The sequence below is a fragment of the Lates calcarifer genome, linkage group LG15, assembly GCF_001640805.2.
Source record: "Lates calcarifer isolate ASB-BC8 linkage group LG15, TLL_Latcal_v3, whole genome shotgun sequence".
NCBI lineage: Eukaryota > Metazoa > Chordata > Actinopteri > Centropomidae > Lates > Lates calcarifer.
Window position 1 is genome coordinate 193,751 of NC_066847.1, and position 12,324 is coordinate 206,074.

General features: G+C 42.3%; 1 protein-coding gene across 2 annotated transcripts; it reads right to left on the reverse strand.

The window, feature by feature from the left end:
* Positions 1–144: 144 nt before the first annotated feature.
* On the reverse strand, positions 145–11,100 carry selenbp1 (selenium binding protein 1). Of its 2 annotated transcripts, XM_051076313.1 has the most exons (13): positions 10,986–11,046; positions 8,274–8,396; positions 7,249–7,302; positions 6,375–6,487; positions 5,839–6,024; positions 3,090–3,210; positions 2,762–2,944; positions 2,271–2,452; positions 2,030–2,108; positions 1,818–1,939; positions 1,643–1,735; positions 1,298–1,416; positions 145–1,097 (listed from the first exon to the last, which is right to left on the reverse strand). In XM_051076313.1, the coding sequence occupies exons 3-13, from the start codon at positions 7,253–7,255 to the stop codon at positions 935–937; spliced, it is 1,368 nt and encodes a 455-aa protein (XP_050932270.1). In that variant the 5' UTR covers positions 7,256–7,302; positions 8,274–8,396; positions 10,986–11,046; the 3' UTR covers positions 145–934. The 2 variants fall into 2 exon arrangements, with proteins under 2 accessions (XP_050932270.1, XP_018534299.1); XM_018678783.2 differs by lacking the exon at positions 8,274–8,396 and having other exon boundaries at positions 10,986–11,100.
* Positions 11,101–12,324: the final 1,224 nt, after the last annotated feature.

Sequence of the window (12,324 nt, forward strand, 5' to 3'; positions counted from 1 at the left end):
ATCACCTCAGTTAAAGATGTGAAGAATGAAATCAATATTATTAAATAAAAAATAATCGTTGTCAGAGACAGAACTTTATTGAAACACTGTGTGTTGACAGTCTGAGCAGCAGGGGGCGCTGCAGGAAACACAACTAAACAACAGTTAAAGTCAAACAGGTGAGTTTTATTTCAAAGGTACAGGAAACAAAGAGTCACATTATTCTGTTACATGAACATTCACAAACATCAGAGGATTTAACGGAGGAGAGTTATTTCTGACCTGAGAGAGAAACATTCATCAGTTTTCTGATCACTTTCATGTTATATTCAGGATCATTCAAAGTATTGATCACTGATCACAGTATCTGATCGACAGCTGTGAGAGAGGAAATCAGGTCCTTTACTTCAGTAAAAGTACTAAGAATACTCCACTACAAGTAAAATTATTATTATTTATGTGTAAACAGCTGATTTTAACTGTTACATATCAAACTACAGATAAAGATTATTTTCATTCTAATTTAATCTGTTGATCAATTATAATTCAGAAATTGTCACAGTTACTCAGAGACCAAATAGACACATTAACAATGTTCAACAACAACAACAACAATAATAATTAACTAACAACATTAATGGCTGTTGTTGTTGTTAAACTATAAAACTGTTTTTGTTGCTGCTCTTTTTATTATGTTTTGGGTTATTATTTTATCAGTTAATTATTATTGATGGTAGTTTTAATGTTGAGCCAGATATATTTCACATAGAAGGAGAAAACATTAAACCTGTTACTGTCTGAACTGTTCAGTAGTAAAAACCTGTCATCAGTGGAAAATGATTCATATTTATTTTATATTTCTGTGTAAAAATATATTTCTCATGTGTTTTATGTGATGGGACAGTTACAGACGAACTCCTGATGATTCCTGTCTAAAGAGACGACCTTCACTCTGTTAAATCCAGATATCAGACGTACAGTCTCCTCCTGGGTACCTCAGCTCGTGGGCCAGAACCGGACCGTCAGGTTCTTTACCGAAATCCACCAGGAAGTTTTCATTCAGGGAGAGACCTCCGTCCACAGTGTTCACATCCATCTGCATCATCACCGAGCCTGCCCTGAACGCACCACACAAACAGTATGACACTTATTACCTTGAACGTACCACAAAACATCAGGCAGATTTCACATCATGTCAACATCATATAGAGACAGCATATATATATATATATATATATATACTGTAATACTACTACTAAAGCAGTAGTATTACAGTAGTATTAGTGTATTACAGCAGTATTACAGTAGTATTACGTACTTGACCATGTCGGGGTAGAACTGTTTGTCCCAGGCACTGTACAGAGAAGTCGTCACATAAAGTCTCCGACCGTCCAAACTCAGCTGTAACATCTGAGGAGCTCCATAGATACGCCTCCCCTGAGAGACAGACAGGTGAGAGACAGGTGAGAGAGAGAGACAGGTAAGGGACAGACAGGTGAAACAGAAAAGTGAGAGACGGACATGTAAGAGAAAGACATGTAAGAGAAAGACAGGTGAGAGAGAGACAGGTGAGTGAGATAGGTGAGAGAAACAGGTGAGGGACAGACAGGTAAGGCAGAGTGTACAGGTGAGGGACAGACAGGTGAGGGACTGCCTCCTGTACCTGGATGATGCGTGGGGGGGGCTGTGGCTGGTTCTCAGGATCCTCCAGGACTTTGACAGGTCCGTCACTGACGATACTTCCTCCCAGAAACACCTGGAACAGACAGGTGAGCTGTTTCATTCTGAGGTTTCTACCTGTTTACTGACATCATTGGACAGGTGTTACAACACCAGACCTGGCCGACCAATCGTGGGTTCCTCCTGTCTGTGATGTCATACTGTCTGATGTCACCGTGCAGCCAATTACTGAAGTAGAGGAAACGGTCGTCCAATGAGATGAGGATGTCTGTGATCAGACCTGCTCAGACAGACAGGTAACAAGTCAGACAGACAAGTAACAAGTCAGACAAGTAACAAGTCAGACCAGGAACCAGTCAGGTGGACTTACCTGGCATCTCAGGTAATACCCATCCCTCCACCTTTTTACTGGGAATACCGATCACCTTCTCTGCCGCCCAGTCACCTTTCTGAGACAAAAAACAAAATGAGACAATCAGGTACAAAATGTTTAACTGAATCAGGAGGATATTTACTACAGGGGTTAATTTCCTGCAGTGTCAGGTCTTACAGGAACCAGAACCCTAAGGATCTGAGTGGAGTCTTACTGGAATCTAGAACCCTGTACTAACTGGTGTTTTGTAGAATCTGAAGACAGTGGATTGCAGAGCACATCCCACGTAGCCCTCTGTGGCGCTGGGGTCATGGAGGAAACGGACCTCCAGAGGAACGGCGCCCTCTTCACCCAGATCGATGGTCTGCAGCTTCCTGTGGGTGGTCCAGTCCCAGACATGGAGGGAGCTGCCGTAGTGACCTGAGAAACAAACAGGTCACTTTGAACCTTGCAGCATTGACTGAACACTTACTAGAATCAAAGACTAGAACCTGTTTTTATTGACTGGAGGGTCACTGGGATCAAAAAGATCCCAGTAACCCAGTATTGACTGGAGTTGATTGTAGTTTTACTGGAAGAGAAACCAACATTCCTGCAGATCTGACCCAAGTGTCACTGGGATCAGAACCTATAATCTAGATCAATAATCTATAATCAAGGATGATGGTTTCTAGATGACTGTGACAGAACTCTGGCAGGAAAATGTTGAAATGATTCCTCCTGACTCACCTTCCTTGACATGGGCTGGATTAAAACCATCAGCCAGAGCTTTAGGTGCCCCCCATTCAGTGCTGATCATCACATTGTGTCGAGGTTGGTACCAGAAGTCGTATCCAAAGGGCGCTGATTCGCCCGGATGCTCAAAGTTACCGACCACCTCGAATGTCTCACCGTCCAGCAGAATGAAACCACCTGAGAGGACGACAGCAGATGTAACACTCAGACTGTCCACCAGAGGTCCCCTCAACAACAACAATCAGCAGAGAAAGTCTTTCATTGTCAGTGGGACATTTCCTCAGGACTCTGGATTTAGGATCCAGTCTGCAGGAGGTCTCACCCTTGCCATTTCCGGCCGGGTCTCCCAGACAGCTGATCATGATCTGACCATTGGCCAGACAGTGGGAGGTGTGAGGGTTTGCCAGGTTACACTTCCAGTACAGATCCACAGGTTCCACCATCTGAGCACAACAAACCACAATGTAAACATCTTCACTTTTATCAGAGCTCACTGAAAACAAAGGAAGTGTCTTTTTATTCATACAACACTTTTCAAAACAAAGTGCTTCCAATTGTCTACTGGGATCAACACCAAGAACCCTGTTGAGTTTGGAGTTGTACTGATATCTGAACCTAGAACCTACTACTGATTCGAGTCTTGCTGGGACTGAGACTTAAAATCCCAGGTCCTGTCTGTAGTCCTAGTGGGATCTAGAACCCTGTGTTATTGACTGGAGTTTTACTGGGATCAGGATCTACAACCCTGATTTACTAATTTAGACTTACTGGAATAGGACCTTTGAACCTTGCAGCAGTGACTGAAGACCTACTGGGATCAAAGACTAGAACCTGTTTTTATTGACTGGAGGGTCACTGGGATCAAAACCACTAACCCTGTACCACTGACCAGAGACTTACCAGGATCTAGAACCACAAGTATAACTGTAGTCACTACAGCAGAGTTATACAGCAGAGTGCTGTAGTGACTACAGAAACATATAACCCTATGATTTTATATGTAGGGAGATCAGAGCCAAGGACCCTGCTGCAGTGAACCCAGTGTTACTGACTAAGTCTTCCTTGGACACTGTGGTACTGCAGCTGTATAAGTGAGGCAGCCAGATGATTTTCTCATCAGGCCTGATGGGATACATAATCCCTCCAGTTGTGGGTCTCCTCCTCCACAGGGTGGCATGCAGGAGGATCCGGATCACCTCAGCTGACTCTCTCCCACCCTGAAGGGAGTGATCCACTGGTTTCCAGCAGAGAAATGGAGATGTAAACCGCCCCAGTCTAATGAAACCAACAGAGTCACATCATCTGCAAAAGGTCAACAACCTTTACTGCTGTTTATCAGTCCTCCAGGATCACTCCTCTTCTTCTGTGGTTTATTAAAGTCTCTGAGGAGAACTGGCTGTTTAATGATTACACCATGACTCAGCAGACTGAGGCCAACAACAAGTCGCACGTCTTTCAAATATTTTAAGCTTTCTAAAGAGCAGCTGGGAGAGAGTTTATCAGTCTGAACGCAGGATGAACCTCCTCCTTGCCCTCCTCAGACAGCAGATTCTGCATCCTTGACATATTTCCACTGTTAGCTCAGCTTATCATTTTACATTCTCTGCTCCCTGACAGAAGCCCGAAGGAGATTTTCCTCTGAATCTAAAGAAAACAGCTGCTGTTTGTTCAAGTCAACTTGGATCCCCAGGGTAAAAATGAGCTGTGAATCCCCCAGTCTCCATCTGGGGACCCAGAGACTCTCAAAGACTCTACACCAAAAAACAGCACTTTATTCTGTTCACAGTTTCATCCCTCTGACTCTTCTACACTTAGAATCAGGTTTAACACGTTTTCTTTTTCAGAAAAAACAATGAAATATTTGAGATGTTTGAGCTACAGATTTATTCTGGGTGATATTTACATGGAAAATTACCTCAAAAATGTATTTAACAGAATCCTCTGAACTGTGAGGATGAGAGATGATCACAGACCAATAACACAACTAACCTGACACCAACTCTGAGCCTCATAATGAACGGTCGAGACGACTTTATTTAACTTAACTTTATTTATTCATAAATCTGACTCAAGGAGCTTAACAAACTGTAAAACATATGACCCCTTGGACAAGATACAACCCCTCAGGAAGAGCAACAGAGGAGGGACCACTTTTCAGGATGGACAGACAGGAAACAGATATTGTGTATAAAGAATAGAGCAACACATCCTGTGGTAATAAATAAACTGTAAATAAATAATAGCCATATCATTAATCTGATCTCATACAGGTCAAAGGTATAAACACCAGAGTTACAGAGTCCCACAGTGTGTTTCTGTAGTCCAGTCCTGAAGTTAGCATCACCCTGGTTCCCTCCACAAAAAGCCAGTGGGATTTTTTCATAGTGTTTTGGATTATTCCAGAAAATAAACAGTGAGCAGCTAAAGTTTCTGATCCTTCAGGTTTAGCTGATCAGATAATCTTCACAGATGAACACCACTGTTCTGATATTTGAAGCCTAAATCCAATCTCCAGAAGTAAGAAGCTAATGTTAGGCTATAAACCAACTACACCACGGTCACATGACGTCAACGTCTCCACCACTAAGCTTCCAACTGGTCATTTCATTTAGCTCTGAGCTCTTCTACAAAAGCCTTTCTTCTTAGAAAGTTAGTGAGAGTTTGAAAGAGCGTGAGTAGAAACACAACGAGGCTGTAAAGGTGGACTGGTGAGTAGATGGGTTTTCATGTTAACGTCCCCGACAACCTCTGTAGTCTCATTTAGACACTCGTTAGCAACCGCCTTTTTTAAGACACGTAAAAGCTTCAAACATCAGGAGTGGGGGATTTACTGACCCATTTTATGTCGGAGAATAAAACCTGAAAATGTCTTGAGCTTGTGTTAAAACCACAGACCTTATTTCACACATTTAACCAGAAACACTTTGGGACAAGGGAACAGGAAGTGCTAACATGCTAACATGCTAACTGACTTCCTGGTTTCAGGATCAGTCCTGTAGCTCTCTATTGATCTGTTTATTGACTCACAGCCTTGTCTGTGATTGGCTGAGCTGCGTACAGGTGACTCGTACCTTGTGCATCTGCGGCGCTCTGGGATTGGTCCCGACATCGATCACGTAGACTCTGGACGAGATGAGCGACGGCAGAATCAGACGGTTCCTCTTCTTGGAGGCATCTCCGAAGCAGCTGCTGCAGGCGTTCCAACCGGAGTGATGCAGCTCGTCACGGAGGTTCGGCATCGGCAGCCGGTGGATCACCTGAGAGGGCAGAGGTCAGAGGTCACCACGGGTCAAAACAGAGAGACAGGTTTAAATGTTACTTTAGGCTTTGGTTTAGAGAGTTTAGACGAATAGTGTAGAGTGTAAGACTTTTCAGAAGACGGAGGGGTGAAGAAGAAAGGAAACAGATCCTGAAGGTTAAAGACAGAAAGAACAAAAACCTGAAGCAAGAAGAAGAAGAGGAGGAGGAGGAGGAGGAAGAAACGACAGCGACACGTCTGGACAAGCAGCAGGAGGAAGCTGATGACAGGACAAAGAGAGAAAAGATCAGAGGACCCAGCAGGAACCAGGTTCAGACACTCAGCAGGAGACTGGAGGACCGGGTCTACCTGGCAGTAGGTGGGGGATTTAGGGTCGACGTCGACAGTAGCCAGGTAGTCAGGTTTCAGGATGTCAGTGTTGCGATAGATGCAGGGAAGGTAGACGATCTCCTCCCGAGGACCTTCAACCACAGAAACAGACTTCAGACCTGAACCCCTGAACCCCTGAGGCTGCAGAGTAGAACTGAACGATTCATCGAATTTTAACAGAAACTGTGATCTGATCTAATCTGTTTCCAGATCCTGACTCTGATCCAGAGGTTCATGGAAGGAAGCTTGTGGTGAGGAAAATGGCCGCCGCCTCGGAGGAGACAGGTCGACAACTCGTTACGAGATGGAGAAGCTGCTACAGACGATTGTAAGTCTGTAACATCACAGATGGACAGACAAAGACCACAGATGAGTCATGACTAATTATCAGAATTTGTTCTAACAAGGGAGGACAGACCTGCTCCTCTCCTCAGTTTATAGATAAACAGACCACCAACATGGAAACAGTGACTTTCAAAAAATTTAATCACAAATCAAATCAAACCTCAGTATCTGTCAGAGAAAGCATCGTTCAGCCCTACAGAGTCTGAACATCAGCTCAGACTTTACTTAACAATTGTTCAACTCTGAGATAAAACACAGATTTCATTCATTAAATCTCATGTTAACATTTCAGATTGAAGCTGTGAATGGTCCCAGAGTGAAAGTGTATTTTTATCATAAGGTCGATCAGATCTGTTCCTACAGAGCATCAGAAGGTTAATACAGTTTATAGAACCAGTCCGAGGCTGAATGACCTTTGACCTACAGCTGCAGGGTGTGTACAGTGTAAAGGTCACAGGGTCGTTTAAAGAGCAGCAGGAAGCAGATCAGGTCTGATAAACGGTCTCACCCTTCATGGCGTCCAGCGGGCTGCGGTATCCCGGTCCACATCCTGAACAGCTGGCTGAGAAAACACAACAACAGGTCACAGACATCAGTTCAGTCCTAGATCAGCTCAGACAGAGAGGAGAGTCTGATCTGGTCTTTGTGGTTCTGGTCTGGTCAGTTCTGGATCAGACTCTGTCCTCGCTCCACCTGCTCTCTCTCACAGTGATGAGAGTCGACAGGTGTTTTATTAATGATCAGAGAGACTCAGGAGACTCAGGTCTGACTGACACGCACCTGTAATTACTGCAGCACAAACAACACAACATGTTCCCAATTAAAACCTCATTCAGACTCGATTTCTGTCTGTGACCTCCTGTCTCCACCTGTCTCCACCTGTCTCTCTCCTCCTGTCTCTACCTGTCTCTCTCCACCTGTCTCCTCCTGTCTCCACCTGTCCTCATGTTTTCTCCTCCTGCTACTCTTTCTTTCTTGAAGACGTCTCTCATGTGAAAGACGTCCTCAGGCTGGTTGGAGAGCGAAGAACATCAAACCTCCGACATGTGAAGACTGACACAGAATAATCCTGGAAATATTTCAAATGGAAAACTGACCAAAAAAATTCCTCTGAATGTGGAATAAATGAATTGAATTAATGACCCCAATGAGAACAGACTGTTTTAAACGTGAACTCCGTCTGTTCTGTTGTTAAATATGGTTGTAAACATCAGAAGGCAGATTAATAGAAATACAGAGGGAATGAAGTAAATGTCTGTATGAGCAGGAAAGTTTCTCTCATGTAGGAATGAAGATGAATAATGAAGAGTTGACTGAGACTGTAAATAGAAAGTTTTACATTGATGTGCTGCTGTACAGACACATTACAAACAACTGAACAGGTAAATCTAAAATGAAAGAAATGTTTGTCTTTTTGTTGTTTTCTGTCTGAAACTGTGGATTAGTCTTGGTTTTTAATCTGAGTAGGACTCAGGGTGAAATTTGAGTCTGTGTGAAAACATCACTGATGGAAACACGTTGAGGCTTAAACACCTCTCTGACTGACAGGTCCTTTGTAGGTCTCAGGTCGTCTGGATGTTTGTGTTTGTTTCAGCAGCTGTTTGGTTTGTAAAGACGATCGTGACTAAACCTGTAGCTCTGACTCGTTTAATCCTCCTGAAACGTAAAGAAGCTCAGAGTTAGAGACACAGACACGACATCTGCACCGAGACTGACAACAACAAGAACTACAAAACAATCACAACTACAAAAACAACAGTAACAATAACAACAAAAATAACTACAACAATAAAAACATCAAAAACAACAACAATAAAAACAACAGTAGTATTAATGTTGAGTCTGAGTTTAAACTGAATTGTTTAAACAAAGTTTTTCAGCAGGTGAGTCTGTACCTGGCAACTCTGAATGACTCCTGTTGTCTTTGCTTTCTCACCTGATCTGTTACAGGTGTGCAACAACCTTGGTTGCTATGGTAACGACCACCAGGGACAGTTTGACTCTGTCCTCAGATTAACCCCGAGACAGAAACACTGAGACACATTCCTCCACCGTCTGATCATCTTCATCTTCAGTCGGTGTTGATCATGACTGATCAATCAGACTGATCGATCAGACCTCGTATTAGTACTCAGCAGTATCAGCAGCAGACTGTGAACTGGTCTCTGACAGGTTTATAAACAGAGACTCAGCAGAGAAATGTCAGAGGACAGAAAAGTTGTGATTGATCAGTTTTCCTCTGATCTTTATTGATCAGTCAGATATTGATCATTTGAACATTTTTTGAAATGAAACCAGGTGGTTTTATGAAACCTTTAACAATGTGTTGTGGTTTTTCTACATTGGTAACTAAAGCTATTAAATATCTGTAAATGAAGTTTAACTCTGAAGAAATACTTCAAATTGTAATCAGTTACTTTCAGACTCAGAGACTCTGCAGCTTCTGATGAGGACTCGTGCAAACTCAGGTCAGATCTACTGCTGTGAACACAACCAGTTATATAACTCACACACCACACACACACACACACACACACACACGTCTCTCTGCAGTTTAAAGGAACAGTTCACTGTTTCTCATTAATTCATTCAGTTGAACTGAGTCTCAGTTTATGGTTATGGTTAACATTCAGTCAGTTACTGAGAAAATAATTAACAATCAATAATCTTTATCTGCAGCTGTCAATCAGTTTCCTTCTGTAAAATCAAACTGAAATATTTGTTTAACATTAGAGGACAAATGTTTTATAGCCAGTTGAGGAGTTGAACCTGAACATCCTGTTTGATCAGGTTTGATTTAATCGACAGTTTCACAGCCCGAGGAGCCTGATGACACAACAACACAACAACAACAACAACCACAAGTGATCTGATCTCTGAGTCGACATCGCTGTGAAAACACAGAGCTGAGCTTCAGTTAAACTTTAAACTCAACTTAAAGTTGAACTGAAGCTTTAGAAGTTTCAGCTCAAATCAAACACGATAAAAACAATAAAACTATCTGAGCTTTAATCAAAGAGTTTGTGTCTGATTCCTCAGGACAATAAAAACCAGTTCAGTGTCATTATAACTACAGTGGCCCAGAGGGACAAAACACAGACATGAAGAGAAACTGCTCCAACACTTAGATTTAGATTCAGATTAAAAACTGGAGATAAAACAGAATCTGAGAGTTTGACCTGACAGAGGACACAGAGAGAGTCTGAGTCCGAGTCCGAGTCAGTGAATCACTGAACATCAGACCTGATTAAACTTCACTCAGTTTCCTGATGTAAACTATGTTATCATGGAATCAGCTCTAATCCTCTGTCTGAACACGTCAGCAACAGGTTCATCATCACTTCATCTCAACTACATCGAATCGATCTGCAGCTGAACGTTTGCTCCTAAATACAAATTCATCTTCCTCCTGTGCACCTGTCTTTCACACTGAAACACACCTGTGCTGCGTTTAGAGTCCATCAGAGATCTGAACTGAGGAGACGTCTCCTCAGAAAAACATGGACACTCACAGGAAAGACATCTAGAAACTTCAGAACAGACCTGCTCCACCTGAAGAACAGATTTTAATACAAACACTATGTATTTTACTTCATGTTATTATATTATCAGTGTTGGAAACCTGGTTGAACTGTAGCGAACAGCTCTGAGTCTGTCTCTGTTCGTCTCCATGTGTTATAAATAAAGTTGGTTTGAATAAACACCTGGTGTCAGAGTCCTCATCAGTTCTCCTTCACCTTAGGACTTTTTCCCTCCAGGTCCAGGAGATGTGATGAGGACAGATGATCGTGATCCTGACCTAACGTGAACCCTGAGACCAGATCTGTCCTGAATCTGAGCTACAACAAAGATCCTCTCCTCATTTTGTTAGTTTCTCTGCTCCATCACCTGAGTTTCACCTTCATTTACAGAGTGAAACCACCTGTCTTCAGTCAGTCAGTCTGTCTGTCTGGTCATGTGCTGCTGCAGGTGTGTTTCACCTGTTTGTTTGTGTATCTGTAGGATTTCTGAATGTTTGTGTTTTGTCCTCCTGAGCCACCGTACAGTCGCAGTCTAAACTCACAGACTGCACTTTTAGTTTCTGCAGCTTCAGGAAACAGGACAAAGGTCAAAACAACAGAAGCTCCGAGCAGGATCAGCTAAAACAACAAGAGATGAATGAGTGAACGAGTGAATGAGAGAGAGACAGAGAGAGAGACAGGTGATGCAGGAATACAGAGAGAAATTAGAAAATTAAAAACTGACCCATGTCTGAGCTGATGGTTCTGGTCTGATTCTGCAGGTCCTGCTCTGGATTCTGGATTCTCTAAGACCAGATCCTGTGAAAAACCAGGAGGGCGGCGTTTGACTGTTTTCACATTGACCAATCAGAGAGCAGCTGTGGGCCTCTCTCACTCTGGTCAGACGACCTGAACATTAACCCTGTGAAGCCCAGACTCACTGCCATTCAAACTGATTCAAACTGACAAAACTTTACTTAAATCTTTGTTTCTTCAAATCGACTCCATCAGGTTTTTAACAAACTGTCTGAGTGATGACAGGAAATAAATTCATCTGACAACAGAAGACAAAGTTAACCAGAGCAGTACTGAATAACATGTTCATACCTGTGGTCTCAGGTTGTGAGTTTGAATCTCAATGTTGTTCTGCTCCAGTTTCCTCTGTTGTGGAAATTCTCAGCTGCTGGTGAAGAATGAAATAGAGACTTCTGCCGACAAAGCTTTATTTTCCTTGCAGAGAAAAGGTCAGTCACCGCCTGCACAGTCAGAAATGGTAAAAGACCCTGAACATAGGGACATCTAGACCTTTATACCTGAGGAATGCCCCTCAAGGTGAACAAAGTCTCCTTGATCTTGTTGCCCTTTGGCACCCCACCCCTGGGGTGATCTGTCACACTTGGGGTATCCTACAGAATTTACATCTTGATGGGAATGTAAATACGTAAATGGTCTTGACGTTAGAAATGGTTACAGATAAAGAAATTTACAATTACACCTCCACAGTCCAAACACCTGCAGGTGAATAGGTGAGTGGTTGGTTGTAATATTTCAATAATCTCATCCTCAGTTTATCACAAATAACTTTTCTTTTGGACAGAGAGAGAAAACAGAGGAAACATGAATAAAGTTTGTTTGTTTCACAGAAGCTGAATTGAATCATTTACAGATGAAGAGATGAGTAAATTCATGTTGAAAACAAACACGTCCTTCTTTATGTAAGACCATCTCTGACTGAAGCTGCAGGTTCATTCCTTCTTTATCTCTTCATTTTATCTTTTCAAAACATCCTGAGCTCAGAGTCAAACTCAGAGTCAAACTCCAGGCAGAGCAGGTAAACAGCAGCAACAATATTCATCTGTAATGTTTTTGGAAGTGGACATTTTTGTTCTCTAATGACTTAAGAGTCATTTTTAGTGGTCTATTGATCTATTTAAAAAATTAAACTTTTAATTCTAAAATTTGTCAAGAAACTGTACCATGTGCAGTAATGCAGCCAAAATGACGAGGAAAAATTTAGAGGAAAAATTTGCCTAAATGGACAAAAATGTCCATAATGATGTGTGAGGGTTGAACCTTTAATTATC

Excerpts from the sequence above, each read along its gene's own strand:
- selenbp1 (XM_018678783.2), bottom strand. Across the intron at positions 1,940-2,029 it reads GGTATTACCTGAGATGCCAG|GTCTGATCACAGACATCCTC; the intron begins GTAAGTCCACCT and ends CTGTCTGAGCAG. Across the intron at positions 1,098-1,297 it reads TTCTACCCCGACATGGTCAA|GGCAGGCTCGGTGATGATGC; the intron begins GTACGTAATACT and ends TGGTGCGTTCAG.